Here is a 16,780-nt window from a genome sequence, read left to right on the forward strand (position 1 = left end):
AATAATTATTCAGATATTTAAAAAGTAGAACATTTTCTACTTTAGTATTATATATAAAAAAATAAAAATTAGTAACTAAAAAAAATGCATTTGTACTTTGTTGATTGTTGTAGGTGGTTTGTCGATGGACTGCACAAAAAGCATGACCGCACTATTTTGTACAGTCAAACTTCCAATAGAAGAAGATCTACAGCTTAGTGGCTTCGAGCACTGATCTCCTGTCCTCTAAATCATCAACAACCCATTAACACTTTTAACCCCTCTCAGTTCCTTCGACCTTCTCAACTAATATCACTTTTGTCTTTTGGGACCAAAAGAAAAGTAATATTGTTTAACACAAATCACAAAAAAAAGGCTGAACTGAAAATCTGCCTGTTATTTTCTGTCATGTTTGAGATGTATGGAGCTGCAGGGCTGGACTGGCTCGCTTCAGTGGACAGTTGTAGCAGGGTTCTGTGACCCAGCCTCCCTCTCATGTTACGGCCCTATTTATAACATCTCCCACCCCTCCTTCAGTCCCAGCCCATTGCCCAAAATCCCGGCCACTGTTAGGAAGCACCTTTCCCTCTCAGCTGGGCCGCAGTCTGCGCTAGACTGTCAACTGAGATCCAGCTCTCATCATCATCAGCTGCGCTGCTTGGCAACTCTCGATCGCAACGTGCATGGGATTACCACACACACACACACACACGTGTACAGACACACTTTTTCCTTTTCGTCTTTTTTTTAAGGAGACACTGTTTGAAGTGAGAAGCAAAGGAGTGTTTTGTGTTTCTGGCGTTTTGGAAGTTTTCTTGTTGTGGTTTTTGTTCCACTAGCGGCTGGTTTGGTGCATGCGATGGATCACACGCTGTTCGGCTGTTTGCGCAGCCCTCATGCCCCTCCGCAGGCCCTGCACCCCGCCTTCGTCCTTCACGGACGCTCCGAGCACCTCTCCTCGTACCCTGACCTCTCCACCTCCTCTCCTTCTTCTACCTGCATCGTGAGCGGCTACCCAGGTGAGGATGGGGGACTGTTTGGGGGACACGGGCACCAGCGAGGGCCACCAATGTCCCAGCAGCATCATCATCATGTACCCCAGCCGCAACAGACCGGATGGCACATACCGCAGACGGTCAGCACCTCGTCAGCCAGCACCCGTCTAGGACTGGGCATGTCGGCCCCTGATTCAGGATCTTCAGATATGGGCCCTGGGGGCCCCAGCCTCTGCGCAAGCACACCGAGCCTCGGCGGAGGGGTGCCCTCGGGTGCCTCCTGTGTTCCCGGAGGGGATTTCGGACGTCATACGATGTCTCCAGCCGAGGCGGAGAAAAGGAATAGCAAACGAAGAAGTGACAGCTCTGGTAAGAAACAAGCTCATTTTATTTTAAACTCATTTATCCCTAGATTAAAAGCAAAGGATCTGATCTGAACAAGTCATTTTTCATAGAAAGTCTTGAGTTTTTATGTAAATGTTTTTTTTTTTGCAATATTGTTAGTATTATAGAGTCTCGTATTTTTTAAAATTACATTTGTCAAATCGAATTATATGTTTATGTTGTATATGTGTGTGTTTATATAAAATATATATATATATAATACATACATTCTCAGAAATAAAGGTACAAAAGCTGTCACTTGGGCGGTACATCTATCTATCTATCTATCTATCTATCTATCTATCTATCTATCTATCTATCTATCTATCTATCTATCTATCTATCCTCCAAATATGATCTATAATGTATATTTTATTTTACAAATATTATATATATTAAAATTACATTTTAAATACTTATAAATTTATTATTTATATTTATATTTATATATGATATTTAAATAAAATAAATTATATATAAATTATAGAAAAATTATAAATAAAATTGACTTTCTTTTGGAAAATTTATGTTTTCTCTTCTTTGTGATAAATTCTTTGTAATGTTTTCTGGAATATCACTTCTTTTGTCATCGAGTTGTTTTAGTCCCCATTAAACACAAAAGGTTTCTCTTAAAACATCTAAGTTTGTTTTATTGTCACTGAAAACAGAATTGAATTAGTCATCGTGCATTTTAAAAGCCTTCACAATCAGACTGAGTGCAGTGCTAGTGTTTCAGAAAATGATTCTCCAATGCAGTGTTTGGAAACGTGTAGCCGTGTTTTTTCGCGCGAGAGTTGTGTAGGTGTTGGCTGACATTCACAGAAGCAATTATTTTGGCTAGCAGAGGGCAGATTGTAACTCTTGTGTGGGCATTTAACTGCACGCATAATTCACGTTTAGTCTCATCTGTTTCATCTCCTCACTTTTCTGGCAAGTAGAAAATAACGCTTGTGGTAAAGTAACTAATGCCATGGCCTAAGAGAGAGAACAGGGACGCCTGTGTTGGCATTTAACACGAAAAGCCGAATGTTAGATGACAGGAGTGCTCTTTGAATATAATTTGTTTGTACATTGGAATCGGAATGGGAATATACTGTTACTTTATTTTTAGTTTTGCTGATGAGTAAAACGGACCGGGAGATATGTAGTAAACTGAAGAGTTTTCGGTTCACTGCAAAAGAAGCTGGTTTAATCTGATGGGCATCTCCAGTTTGTTTTGTCAGGAATAGTTGCCACTACTGTTAAAAAATCAATTTAACATTGCATAAAATGAATCATAAAATGTATTTTTACGATCTTGTTACTTCAAAGGGAATTTTAACTACTTTCTGCCCGTTAAAACAAAGTTCAGGTCCACACAAGAGGTACAGTCCTGCAGATGTTGATTTATTCTCATTTGCGCCAACCCAAAATTAACATAATATAAATACACTTGTTCCACTGCTGGAAAGCTTTAATAAAAGTAGATGATTCCACAACAGTTTATACACATTTATTTATATATATATGTATGTATATGTGTATATATATATATACACGTGTATGTATGTATGTGTGTGTGTGTGTGTGTGTGTGTGTATATATATATATATATATATATATAACAAATTAAGTTATTAAAATGTTTTAATATTTTTTATATTTGTGTAAACTGTCACACAACTTGATTGCTTTAATTTTCTCTATTAAGTCTCTGCTTTATAGAATGATTTAATAATGAGAATCATTCAATGCAACGAGAGATAATTTAATAATCAAAATGTCGGCATCTTGAGATAAATACTTTGATTTATTCAAAGCATATGTAGCTGTTCTAATAAAACAGCACATGCCTGGTTTGGATAGAAGACAGCAGCCTAGCATGTATTTTGTCATGTGGGTTTGCGTGATATTCATTTTGGTTTCTTTTTTTCCCCCACCTATAAAGCTCAGCTTCAGTGTGTGTAAATAGAATATTAAAGTAGATGTCTAAATTTTCATTGTAGCTGTAGTTTTTAAATCATCTTTGAAAGCTCAGGCCATCCTGCTCCTTTTTTTCCCCAGTACTTTGCTTTTTTTAAAGAAGAGATCAAAGTTAAGGCGCAGGCCTAATTGCTGTGGTGTAACCGCCGTGTCGAGAAGCCGGGAAAGTTGCTTTAACTCCGAGCAGCTCTGTTCGTGAAAAACTGCTTGTGTTGGTTTTTCTCACTCCACAATGGCTGCGTTTAGCCCGCAATAAACGTGCCTTTCTGTGCTTGTTTTAATCAGACCCACATTCAGCCGAACTCTTTTCTGTGACTCAAATTCACAGAAAGTTTAGCTAAAACTGGGTACAATCATGGCCGTCAAAGTTGCCATTTTGTCGTTAGAAATCACGTGATGATTATTTGTTCAAAGGAGAGTCACCACAGAGTGCAACTTCTGTTAAACTACCTATAATATCATCATTACACAAACTCTCCGTCCTTGTCAGCCTCTGCAAATCCCAACCTGTAAATTATACTGTTAAATAACACGTCTGGCATGTGTTTATAGCCACCATGATGTAGCTGACAGCAGCGATTTGACACTTCATTTGAACATCCACCTATAGTGAGATCTTGAAGGTGATGGGTATATTAAAACTCAGTTTATGCAGAGAAAACTTGAAGTTCTTTCTAATTGTTTTCAAAACATTGTTCTGTTTGTTTGAAAATCCGACCAGCCTGACACAGCAACAGTGAGTCAACCAATAGCGGGTGTTTATGGACAGAGCTATCTGTTTGGCTGACCAATAGCAGTCGAGAGGGGTTGTTGGGGAAAATCTGTGTGAAAACAGTTGAAAAGGGATAGATCACCCAAAAAAGAAAGATCTGTTAATTTAGTTTCTGTTGTCTGTGTATCACAAAAGAAGATATTTTGAACTACGTTTTAACTGTTTTCTCTGTACAGTGAAAGTCAGTGGGGTCCAAAATAAAAAAGAAAAGACATTCTGAAAATATCTTCTTTTTTGTTTCCACTAAAGAAAGCAAGTCATACAGTTTTGAAACACCATGACAATGAGTCAATTTAACAGAATGGTCATTTTTGGGTGAACTTTCCTTTTTAAAATTGGATATTACAAAGTATTTTACCATTGGAAAAACTAAAAAAATTGATGTATTTGAAATGTCATGCTGATTTCTGTTGAAATGGATTGCTAGCACTCACTCCAAACCCTAAGATAAATTAACCTAAAAGTCTGATGTGCCCTTTAAAAGTGAGTCACAGCAAGATGAAGGCACACGTCTCTCAAAAAAGAATAAAATTTCCTTCCTCCAGTGTCAAAACAACAGAAGCGCATGTGTCTTTGGTTGGATGGATTGCAGGTCTAATCTGACATTTCCTCACTGACCTTTAATATTTCCCATTCAAGATTAGACTTGACATAATTGAGTTCTAGCAAAAACCGCATGTAATTGTACATGCGCTTTTATGCATTCATGTTCTGTCACTCCAAAAAACATCTGAAAGTAAGGAAAGCAATTCTTCGTAATTGACAGCGCAAGAGCACAGGAGGGAATAAGAAACACTTCACTGAAAATTGTTGTGAGTTGGCAGCTTGAGTGGAAGACGCTTGTAAAATTTTGAGGTAAATAAACTAAGGAAATATATTTTTACACATCCTCCAGTACTGTTTTGTTCCATATTAAAACTACAAGGGTAGCGGATTCCATTAACAGTAAGGCGAATTAAGTCTTTGGAAAGAGTTCTGGTGAGCTCCAACTCATTGTGAGAATCTATAGAGCGGTTTATGAAAACTCACGGCTGGGGTTGACTTTTACAAACAGCTGGCTTGAACAATTGCAGCATCGTAAAAGATGACTGGCAGTATTCCTCTCCTTTCTTTTATGACATTTCTGGGATTTCAACCCTGCACTGATTGTATTTAATTGGAACGATTGCGCTGATTGGGTTTCAAAGGCCGTTTTGTTGTGGAACTTGACGTTGATGCTGCTCTTCAGAAGTTTTTGTGAGCATTTCTGACTGTTGGAAATTGTTTCTTCCATTCTTGTTTTTTCTTTTAAAGAGTCCCAAGATGGGAATTACAAATCCGATGTGAGCAGCAAGCCAAGGAAGGAGCGGACGGCATTCACCAAAGAGCAGATTCGAGAACTGGAGGCAGAATTCGCCCATCACAACTATTTGACCAGACTGAGGCGGTACGAAATCGCCGTAAACCTGGATCTCACGGAAAGGCAGGTGAGATGACTGACCACGACCTTGTACCTGTTCATCAATCTTTCTGTCAGAAGCTACCGCTGTTTTTTTTTTTCGGATTCAGTGCTTTTCTATCCAGCTGTGGCTATGGAGTGGGACTATTGTATTCCAGATGTTTCTGCAAGATCTCTTTTTGGCTGTAGTAAAGTAACGGGAGAGGCGAAGGAAGTTTTGTCCACTAAGGCACTTCCGCCTTGCTGCTCCATCTTACAAATTGGTCTCTGCGTGGGAAGGTGCTTCCTACAACCACATGTGAAATAAATAGCACATGACGCTCTTTATTTGGAACCAAAGAAATATGGGTTGTTTTAACTATTTGATGTTTTAACCAAACAACTATGTAATCTTATTAAACCATTGAAGTTTATTGACTTCTACAGACATAAAGAGATGACATAATGCTTGCTGTTTTTGAAATGACATCATTGGCAGGTCATTCTGTCCTTATTCGAAACACCATTCATAAAAAATTTTTAACTGCTTTATGAGCCGTGCAGTTTCTTTAATTTATAATATGTCCAAAATGTCACAGTGTTTTAGATTACAAATGTGTTTCTAGACCTTCTGGTTTCACCAGACTTTGCAGTTTGCCAAGGATCCCACAAGGAAGTGACATCTGTGGCCTTAAATTATGCTACATTCTCTGGGGATACATTCCCAAGGCTTAGAATTAAAAACCTTGCCACACGACAAGTAAGCAAATCCGTCTCCTGCAATGTGATCCCTGTGTGAACCTGCTGGAGTTCTGGAACTTTGTGGCAGGAGTAGTACTATGACTGTAGGGCCACCACCATTTTGCTCATGTAAAATGGTTACTAATCATAATAATAATATTGCAGAGCATAATTAAAACAACTATCTTTGATTAAATTTGTTATAGCCCCGGCAAGACAGTGCATTGATATTGCTCAATGTTTTAGGGGTTTATAATTAAACTCCTTCAGTTAATTCAGTTTGAACTACATACTTAACATAAGAATTCAAACTTATTTATTATATATAATTAATAATAAATTTTTATATACATTATTTTTTATCTTTATTTGTTTAAATTCCATTGACATTGATAGACTGTTCAGCTTTCAGAATCTAATATTCCTCAACGATTAGCATTAAAGTTCTATGGTTACTTATTTGTACTTTTTTTAAATAAATTTTAAATTAAAGTGTGAAATATTCGCTATATATAGACTTATACTGATCCGTAAGAATTAAACTCCAATTAATTCAGTATGAACTGCTTACAAACTGTGTTCAAACTTTGTTTATTTATTTGTTTGGTCATTTATTTAGTTATCAAATTATAATTCATACATTTTCATATATATATTTTAATTTTTGAGAAATTAAAAAATTCAAGTGTGCTAGCTTACTTGTGGACATTATGAATTTTTTAGCATTCAAAACCTGACCAAAAATGATTTCATCATCATTCTGATTGGCTTTTTTGCATGCTTGACTATTTTTTTCTTTCTTGCATCGGTTTAACCATATGGAACATACTCAATGTTTTCAGGCTGAGAGAAGAATTGCAAACGTTGCAGATATATTTTAAGGGTGGCAGTCTTACAGTGCTGACAGTAATGAACTTGGGTGGCCAATTGAACAGTGGTCTAGTAGACTTGAAACATGTCTTGAACCATTAGCTGAACAAATCATTGTGTATGTAATTTGAAAGTAAAATGTGCCTTTGAACTTAACTATCATGTTTGATAATCATTTGGGAAAAAAAGTTCAATTTATATTGATTTGGGCCTGGTAATCCTTAAGTCTGATTGCGTATGAAGAATTCTGGTCCATTCCATGTGACTATGTATAACATTATATTGCTCCAGAAATAAATTTAGTGTATAGTGGCCATTGAAAGCCAATGACAGTCATTTGATTGCCATTTGGGAAAAATACTTCAAATGACATAATTTTGCTGATTTTAGCCTGGTATTCTTCATGTCTGATTGCGTGTGAAGAATTACGGTCCATTTCATATGACTATCTACAACATTACACCCCTCCAGAAATAAATTTTACTGTATGGTGGCCTGGTCCCCCAGCGAGCCTTACTTGCACTGCTGTGACCATTTAAGAAACAGCTAAATCATCATTCTGGGAAACGTAAATACTGGCTCTGATTGAACTCGCAAGGAAAGGACGGAAACGTCTGATGCCACAAAACAGATGGGCTCCAATTATTGCTGATCTGGAAATAGCTGCCAAATATGTGCATTGAAATGTTATATTTCGACTTCTTCAGAGAAACACAATTCCAAACTTTGTGGATCATGCCTTAGAATAGCAGGGCGGTCAACTGATCGCATGGCACTTTTGCACCTGATCGAGGGATATTAACTTACTGGAGTTTGGTGAGTCATGGCCTGATCCATCTCTCCAATCGCACTGCCAAAAAACCACAGTAAACAGATCATCTGCACCAACGAGCGAATATACAAACTAAATTTATGAAGACAAATTACACTCTTAAAAAATAAAGGTTCCAAAAGGTTTTTTCCCTATTTAAGCACCAAGTTGGGTTCTCAAAGAACCTTCCATGGAACAGTTTTTAAAATAACCATGTTTTTCTTTAGGTGAAGAACTTTTTAACAACCATTTCACACTATTAAAAACCATTTGTGGAATGGAAAGGCTCCATGGATGTTTAAGGTTCTTCATGGAACCATACCATAGATGCCAATTATTAGAACATGGTAACTCATTTGTCTTTCTTTCCCTCTAGGTAAAAGTGTGGTTTCAGAACAGACGGATGAAGTGGAAGCGAGTTAAAGGAGGCCAACAGGGGGCGGTAGCGAGAGAAAAAGAGCTTGTGAATGTGAAGAAGGGAACGCTGCTTCCCTCTGAGTTTTCGGGAATTCCTGGACTCCACCATACACCGGACTCACTCATCAACAATGAGGACAGCCACGACAGTGGCCAGAGCTCTGAGCACGCTCACTTATGATACAAACAGATCCCATTCACCTTTCGATGCTTATTTGGGGTCATGTTCAGTTAGGGATTATGCTAAGTACGGACTGAAAGTACAGACTGAAAGTACACAAAGACCATATGTGCCAATGAGGAGGCACCGTAACATGACGCCTATCAGAACAGTTCCTGTGACACCTCAGAGTAGTGTACACAGGACTGATGTATTGTTGTGCATTTGGATGATACAGAATATTTTTGATACCCTGGCATCAATTTTCACAAAAAAGGGTGCCTTGCTTGTTTGACGGAATTGGTTTACACGTTTGAAAGGTGCTGCAAGTCATTTTAAAATCCTGCCTGTCAGCAAAGCCGAATAGCATCCCAGATTTGTGTTACTGTTTACAGAACATAGGGACTTCTGTCAGGTCGCATGGATCTTTTCTGCATGTTATTCCATAAAATAATCACTTACAGCACCTTTAAAGTACCCTATACTGTTCTTTACTTGAAAGACAGAGTAGCAGTCCAATCTGGCCCAACAACATTCCATTCTGATCTTGCATTGAAAAGGTGTAAGTTTTAGTTTGCACTGTCAATTTCTGTGCCTTAATTGATTTCTACTGTATATTTTTGTACAATGTTGATGTCATCGGAATATTGATCAATCAAGCGTGCCGTCAAAAACATTTCAGATAATGTCATGTAAATATAATATAAGTATTCCTATTTTTCAAAATTCTGACAGCTGTATCATGTGCACACAATACCACATGCTTCAACAATAAACTTTTCGTATGTTGCTTGGTATGATTTTTTTTATTTATCAAGAGTGAATCTTTCTTTGAACGATACTGCTTGAAGGATTTGAGGCTTTTAACTACAGTTTCAGGCCAGCTGATGGAATTGCCACCCATTTGGTTATCTAGGAAATTTTGGTTGTGAATTTTGTGATTTATTTATTAATTTTTTTAGTAGCATCAATCAGAATGGGTTGAAAAAAAGCTAATTTATGTGGGATTTGGTTTTATAGGACATTTTGGGATAAATAAATATAAAACCACACTATGGGATAAAAATGTAAAAAAGTAAAATGTAAGTAAATCTCACAATTCTGACTTTTTTTCTTGCAGTTCTGGGAAAAACTTTATACAAATCAGAATTGTGGGATATAAAAACAAACAAACAAAAAAAAAACAATTGCAAGATAAAATTCACAATCACGAGATATAAACTTATACAAAGGTATAAATTTACATCTTGCAATTTTGAGAAAAAAAGTCTAAATTGTGAGATCAAAAGTCACAATTACATTTTTATTTATATCTGTGGCAGAAACAGGCTTCCATTGAAAAATGAATAAATATTTAAAAAATTATTAATATTAAATTATGTAAACATTATATATATATATATTACACTTATGTATATACAATTATACATTTTATACACTTAAAATTAGAAATTCAAAATTATAAGGGTAAATTAATATTTATTAAAAAAATACTGAAATATGAAATTGTGGTTGATTATTGTTGAGCCCTGCTGCCTGTCTCTGATTATTGAAATGTTATACGTTCCCTCTACTTATTCCAACACAGTTTTCTTAAAACAGATATGATAAACTGATAATATTAATATGATTATCTTAATTTAATGTGAATGCATCTACTTCATAGTAGTGAGTAATCTTGAAAGATTTGTTAAGTACTGTAGTAGTTAGAATTTGTGTTGTATGACTTGAGTCACTTTGCATCTACTTTTATGCTGATGCTGAGCAATAGGGACCTCCTTACAGAAGCTGCAATTCTAGGCCTTAATTGCACGTAAGTGGACTGGACCTTCTGCACTGATACACAACCGTTATTGTGTATTCAGCTGCGAGTCTAATCCATCAAGACCATTTATCTAACCCTCAACACCTTCACGCCTTAAGCTGAATGTTTCTATAGAGAAATCCAGTGAGGTTCTGCGACTCATCACCATGATTATGAGACGAATATATGCTGAGGCTGAGCGAGGAGCTTACATGAATAAGTTATTAAGGAACGGGCAGGGGAATATGCTAAATTCAGCTTCTCCTCCAGGCAGGGTCAGGACTTCTGCCTTAATTCTGAGAGGTGAGTGAGCAAACGGATCATATTTTATTACAAAATCAGGTCTGAAATATTGTTATGGTCCGTTCTCGCTGTCGCCACAGAGTGAGCCTGCATTCTAATTCGTAATGCAAGCCAGGAGAGTCAAGACACATTTGCCCACCAGGACCAGTGATTCTGAGGGTCCTGCCAAAAGAATCAGTTGTAGCTTCAACTGCTTTTGACGGAAGAAACCACAAAAATATATTTTGTTTGAATGTTTTCGTATCACCAAGGAGATTTCTGGAACTTCCTGCACAATGGAATTGAGAGGTCACACACAAAGTCATGCTACTCTCTGTTTCACATCGAAGCCTTTTACTGCCCTTTGACTTCTTAGGTTCTTTCTCCTGGACAGGAAAAGCTACATTGTTTTAAATATAGTCCAAGCCAAAAACAGCAGCAGACACTACAAGCTTTTCCAAAATATGCATGTGTTCATTTGCAGTTAGCTGCTGTGGCCTTAAAGGGATTCACATATGATAGGCCTCTGCCTTTCTATATTTATAAAAAATATAATTATTTATAATAAAATTAGTGTTAGAGTGTATTTGCTGTCCATGAATGTAAATTCTTAGGGGGAAAAAAACATGCTTTTAGTATTTAAAAACGTACTATTTAATCAATATTACCTTAAAAAAAAAAAAACTATTCATATTTTACAGGTACTGAATGTACTTTAATGTCTTTATATACAGTATTGTTTATTGTCCCTTGAAAATTAATTAATTAATTTATCTATTCATTCACTTATTTTGATGAAAACTTGCATGGTATGCATGGTTATATTGTTCATACTCGTTATTTTTGTTTTATTTTAAAAATATTAAGTCCCATATAAAAGGAATAAAAAAGGTATTGTAGCTGTACCTGATTAGTTATTTTTCTTTTATTTATTTATTTTACTGTAGCTATACCTGATTAGTGTGGGCTACTTAAAGAATACTTGAGATGGGTTAGATAATGTGTGAAGAAAACTAAGGGGAATCAAGGTCAACATTGTTTTGTGTGTTGTCATCTAGCCTAGTAATTTATGCAAAAAAGTGAAAATTATATTTATCTATATAATCGCTCAGTTTGCTATGTCTTACTGCAATAAAAATAAAGGCCTATAGGTCGAATTAGCTATATTATCTTAGTAAGTAAAAGTAAAAGTCGTGTGTCATGTGATCACGACACATCTCTTCATGGCAGCTTTACAGTGAAGTTCAAAGGTCCAGAGTCTTGTAGGTGTTCATAAACTCCCATCTGTTTAATCCGGCCGTGCGACGAGACACTGATCTATACTGGAGTCTCATCTTTTTTTAACTACATTTACAAACGCAATGGCGCAAGTGGAAGTAAACAATGTGACTGTTTCTCAAGGGGTTCGTATGCTGTTCAGTCTAGTGACTCCTAATGAATCATCATTCGCGACTGTTCAAGAGGTGCCGAAATATATCAATCAGGTAAGTGTAACGGCATTACCGCGTTCATGGAGGATTTAGGAAAACAACGACGAGATTATACACAGAGCTACACTGTTTAACAACAACAACAGCAGCAGAGCAGCACACTCACACTCAACAGAGATTGTTTTCGGCGAAGCTTACACAAGCAGAGCTTGCATGTGGTGTTTACGTCTTGTTTTTGTCCCCATTCCTGTTTCAGCACGCATAGCAACATTGTGTTAAAAAAGTACAAGGATACCTTAGAAACTTTGCAGGGATGCCATAGAAATGCAGTTATGACATTATACTGTGAAAAGTATCTATCTATCTATCTATCTATCTATCTATCTATCTATCTATCTATCTATCTATCTATCTAATGACTAAGATTACACAAGTCCCCATATAGGACTACATTTATTTTTATTGCAGAAAGACAAATAATTAAGTGATTATATAGATAAAATATTGATAATGTGTGTGTGTGTGAATACAGTATAAAGCATGTTGTTAAAGGGTTAGTTCACCCAAAAGTGAAAATTCTGTCATTAATTACTCACCCTCATGTCATTCCAAACCCGTAGGATGGACGCAAAGAAAACAAAAATAACGATTTTATTCAACAATTCTTCTCCTCATTCCGTCTGCAGCGGTGCGCCGCCATTGAGGAAATGAGGAGAGGAGAGGAGAGGAAATGAGAAGAGGAGGTGAGGAGAGGAAGTGAGGAGAGGAAATGAGAAGAGGAAGTAAGGAGAGGAAATGAGAAGAGGAGGTGAGGAGAGGAAATGAGAAGAGGAGGAGAGGAGAGGAAATGAGAAGAGGAGGAGAGGAGAGGAGAGGAAATGAGAAGAGGAGGTGAGGAGAGGAGAGGAAGTGAGAAGAGGAGGTGAGGACAGGAAGTGAGGAGAGGAAATGAGAAGAGGAGGTGAGGAGAGGAAGTGAGGAGAGGAAATGAGAAGAGGAGGTGAGGAGAGGAAATGAGAAGAGGAGGTGAGGAGAGGAGGTGAGAGGAAATGAGAAGAGGAATTTGGAAAGGACGTGAGGAGAGGAGGAGAGGAGAGGAAGTGAGGAGAGGAAATGAGAAGAGGAGGTGAGGAAAGGAAGTGAGGAGAGGAAATGAGAAGAGGAGGTGAGGAGAGGAAATGAGAAGAGAAAGTGAGGAGAGGAATTTGGAGAGGAAGTGAGGAGAGGAAATGAGAAGAGGAAGTAAGGAGAGGAAATGAGAAGAGGAAGTAAGGAGAGGAAATGAGAAGAGGAATTTGGAAAGGACGTGAGGAGAGGAGGAGAGGAGAGGAAGTGAGGAGAGGAAATGAGAAGAGGAGGTGAGGAAAGGAAGTGAGGAGAGGAAATGAGAAGAGGAGGTGAGGAGAGGAGAGGAAATGAGAAGAGGAGGTGAGGTGAGAAGAGGAAATGAGAAGAGGAGGTGAGGAGAGGAAATGAGAAGAGGAAATGAGAAGAGGAGGTGAGGAGAGGAAGTGAGAAGAGGAGGTGAGGAAAGGAAGTGAGGAGAGGAAATGAGAAGAGGAAATGAGAAGAGGAGGTGAGGAGAGGAAGTGAGAAGAGGAGGTGAGGAGAGGAAGTGAGAAGAGGAGGTGAGAAGAGGAAATGAGAAGAGGAGGTGAGGAGAGGAAATGAGAAGAGGAGGTGAGGAAAGGAGGTGAGGAGAGGAAAGGAGGTGAGGAGAGGAAATGAGAAGAGGAGGTGAGGAGAGGAAATGAGAAGAGGAGGTGAGGAAAGGAAGTGAGGAGAGGAGGTGGAGAGAGTATCACGACGCATGCGCTTGCTCTCCTCTGAATGTAAACAATGCATGCTTTGAATAAAGTTGTTATTTTTGTTTTCTTTGCGCACAAAAAATATTCTCGTAGCTTCGTAAATTTACGGTTGAACTACTGATGTCATATGGACTATTTTACTGATCTCCTTGCTACCTTTCCTGACCTGGGAACATTTCAGTTGTGTTGCTGTCTATAGAGGGTCAAAAAGATCTCAGATTTAATGAAAAATATCTTCATTTGTGTTCTGAAGATGAACGAAGGTCTTACAGGTTTGGAACGACATGAGGGTGAGTAATGACAGAATTTTAATTTTTGGGTGATAAAAATTTTAAGCATTTAAGCATGTTTTATATGGTCAGTATATTATTGCAAAAAAACATCATAATTATAATTCCATCAGGGTTTTGTCAGTATTAATACTGCGCTATCAAACGCTGTCAAATACTCTGACATGATGATCTTTTTGACTTTATTGGTTACTCCACCCATATTTTCTAACAACACGTCTAAAACCACAGGTTTAAATGATGCCGTAATTGCATATTGCACCTTTAATTGTGTGGTTTCTTCATTTTCATTAACGTGCAAAACAGTGAGCAACAATTGGAAAATAAGTCTGCCACCTGTTCAGGTTTTTAAGCCCTACAGCGGGGAGCTCGCTCTTACATTTTAACAGACCCATATGTGTGTTTTTTGGTTTGGCTGCACTCAAATCAACACATGTTTGTTATTTGAGGTAAAACACTCACATTTTTACAGGCCTCCATAAACACATGAATAGAGAAATCGCAATTAACCACACAGCAGGAATCCTAATTGTTGTAATTCTGTCACAAACACACACTTGTTAAATTGCCTCGCTCACCATTCCTGCAGACCTTTATTTGAAGTTTCTGTCTCTTGATGTGTGTGGGTGAGACAATAGAAATTCTCTGTGTTTTCTTGTCTTGGTCAATACATGAATTTGTGTTTCAACATTTATATTTTTTCTCTCATATGTTTGAATTTGGACTGGAGTATAATTAAAAACTGTCATTCAGACTGGCCACATTTCACTGTTAGACGATAAAAGCGAATTTGAAACAATAAAATCTCAATAAAAAGTGTGTATTCGAAATATGGATAAAGAAAGTTGAATTCACAGTACATTTCTTAAAAAACAGTTTGACTGTATTTGCATTTTTGAGTGTAAAGTTACATGAACCGTCCGGAATCTGACCAAGAAAGCTGAAGAAAAAACCTAAAACACTAACATCTGCTTCACAAATGTCATTTTCTTTCCTGGTGAGATCTGAGTCCACAATCACAGCTTTATATATAACTATTAAGAGACCCTCAACAATTTTTGCAAGCTTGAAATATGTTACTTCAGGGCTAATAGCTGTTTTGATTTTGCTGAAAAATATATGCTGAAAAAAGGTTAAAATAAGTTTCTCAAAACTTTGAAATTGAAGTGCACATATTCCTATAGTTTACTTGTTGCAAACAGCATAGCTCACTGAAGTTAAATATCTAATTAGGGTGAATTTCATATACATGAACTTTAGTTTGTAGGTAAGTTTCATAGCACTAGCAGCTAGAGCTTCGCTGCAGTCGGCAGCCAGATGTGTCCAGGTTTGCGTGCGATAGGGGTTCCCAAGTGGTCTATCCTGCCTCAGTTCACTTGTACACACACGTGCACACACACATATAAGCACATGTCCCGTTCCACCTGTAGATCTACTCTATACTGTCGTGTCCCCCACTCTCTCAGTTCAGTGTGCGTGTGTGTTTGCATGTGAGAAAGTGAGTCTCGTGTTTCACACTGCAAAGAGTGACCCAAAGTACTGCCAGCACCACATCTGTTAAGTTTTTAATTGGTCTTTTGTGATTTGCCCCAGGTTTTGATGGGTAATCCAAGTTTAAGAAATCCTGAAAAACTTCCTTTACATCCAAATCTGTAAAGTTAAAGCTTGCTGGTAAATTATAAAATTGGTGATTACAGAAGTTTAGAGAGTCCAACTCGAGTTGGAACCTTCCAATTCCATTATGCTCAAATCCAGCACACACATTTTGCATTGAAATTTATGCATTTGGCAGATGCTTTTATCCATCTTGCATTACATTGGGTATACATTAGGGGTGCACAGTACAGTGTATTTGTACCTTACTGGCCATATTCAATTGTAGCATTAGTATTTTGGTTGATTTTAGTTTAGTTTTTTACATTTTATATTTGATCATTTATCCCAGCAAACCCAAAAACATCATACTGTACAGCTTTAACTACAGGAATGCTTCTAATATATGTAGACAATATAGAATTTTAATTTAGGATATTTATTGGTCATCAGCCATAACATGAAAATAATTATCAGCTTATTGATATTAAAAGAATCTGGCCCATCTCAATGCATTCCTGGGATTTGAACCCATGACTTTGCTACAGAACCACTCCACATACTTATGCAAAGGAAGGACTCGCTGTATTTGCTGACAGATGACTTGAATGTGTTGATTGTGTGTTGAATTTTTATGCTTAGTTTGACATGCAATTGTTAGGCCTGTTACAGAAAGTCATGTGCAAAACTTGCCTCAATCTTTTATATGCATGTACTAGTTTAGTGAATAGTATTAACACAATATTTAAAGTTATAGTAACTGTTATTCTTATTTTCATTCACAGCAGGATTTATGATTTTCTGTGTTGTAGGCCTTTCCATATTTCATTGGTTTAATATTATTGGAGATTGTATTGGGGTGGTTAAAGACAGATGGCCCTCACATCAAGATAAACGACTTCATCACGTCTTTGTCCGCAGGCATGATGTCCCGTCTGCCTCAGTGAGTTGACAACAACTTTCCAAGTGTGAGATTCACCTCACAGGTCCTTCAAATGTCTATAGTTACGAAACACAAGAAAGTCTTAGATTCAAAACCCGATTTTGTCGATAGTCATACTCCAT

At 37.3% G+C, this 16,780-nt stretch overlaps 2 protein-coding genes across 2 annotated transcripts in view; both read left to right on the top strand.

Annotated features, from left to right (window-relative positions):
• The first annotated feature begins 517 nt into the window (after positions 1 to 517).
• On the top strand, positions 518 to 9,303 carry LOC306854162 (homeobox protein MOX-2-like). The gene is made up of 3 exons (XM_079391979.1): positions 518 to 1,343; positions 5,386 to 5,558; positions 8,308 to 9,303. Exons 1-3 carry the CDS (start codon positions 839 to 841, stop codon positions 8,527 to 8,529), a joined length of 900 nt encoding a protein of 299 aa, XP_079248105.1. The 5' UTR covers positions 518 to 838; the 3' UTR covers positions 8,530 to 9,303.
• A 2,495-nt stretch (positions 9,304 to 11,798) lies between these two features.
• Positions 11,799 to 16,780, top strand: part of LOC306854081 (alkylglycerol monooxygenase-like) — a 34,295-nt gene continuing 29,313 nt past the window's right edge. Inside the window, exons 1-2 of the mRNA XM_079391884.1 lie at positions 11,799 to 12,078; positions 16,528 to 16,658. Of these exons, the coding sequence (XP_079248010.1) occupies positions 11,956 to 12,078; positions 16,528 to 16,658 (254 nt within the window). The 5' untranslated portion in view covers positions 11,799 to 11,955. The remainder of the gene's footprint in view (positions 12,079 to 16,527; positions 16,659 to 16,780) is intronic.

This window comes from Barbus barbus (assembly GCF_936440315.1).
Source record: "Barbus barbus genome assembly, chromosome: 34".
NCBI classification, from domain to species: domain Eukaryota; kingdom Metazoa; phylum Chordata; class Actinopteri; order Cypriniformes; family Cyprinidae; genus Barbus; species Barbus barbus.

Excerpts from the sequence above, each read along its gene's own strand:
- LOC306854162 (XM_079391979.1), top strand. The coding sequence starts at position 839 with ATGGATCACACGCTGTTCGGCTGTTTGCGCAGCCCTCATGCCCCTCCG. Across the intron at positions 1,344-5,385 it reads ACGAAGAAGTGACAGCTCTG|AGTCCCAAGATGGGAATTAC; the intron begins GTAAGAAACAAG and ends TTTCTTTTAAAG. Across the intron at positions 5,559-8,307 it reads TGGATCTCACGGAAAGGCAG|GTAAAAGTGTGGTTTCAGAA; the intron begins GTGAGATGACTG and ends CTTTCCCTCTAG.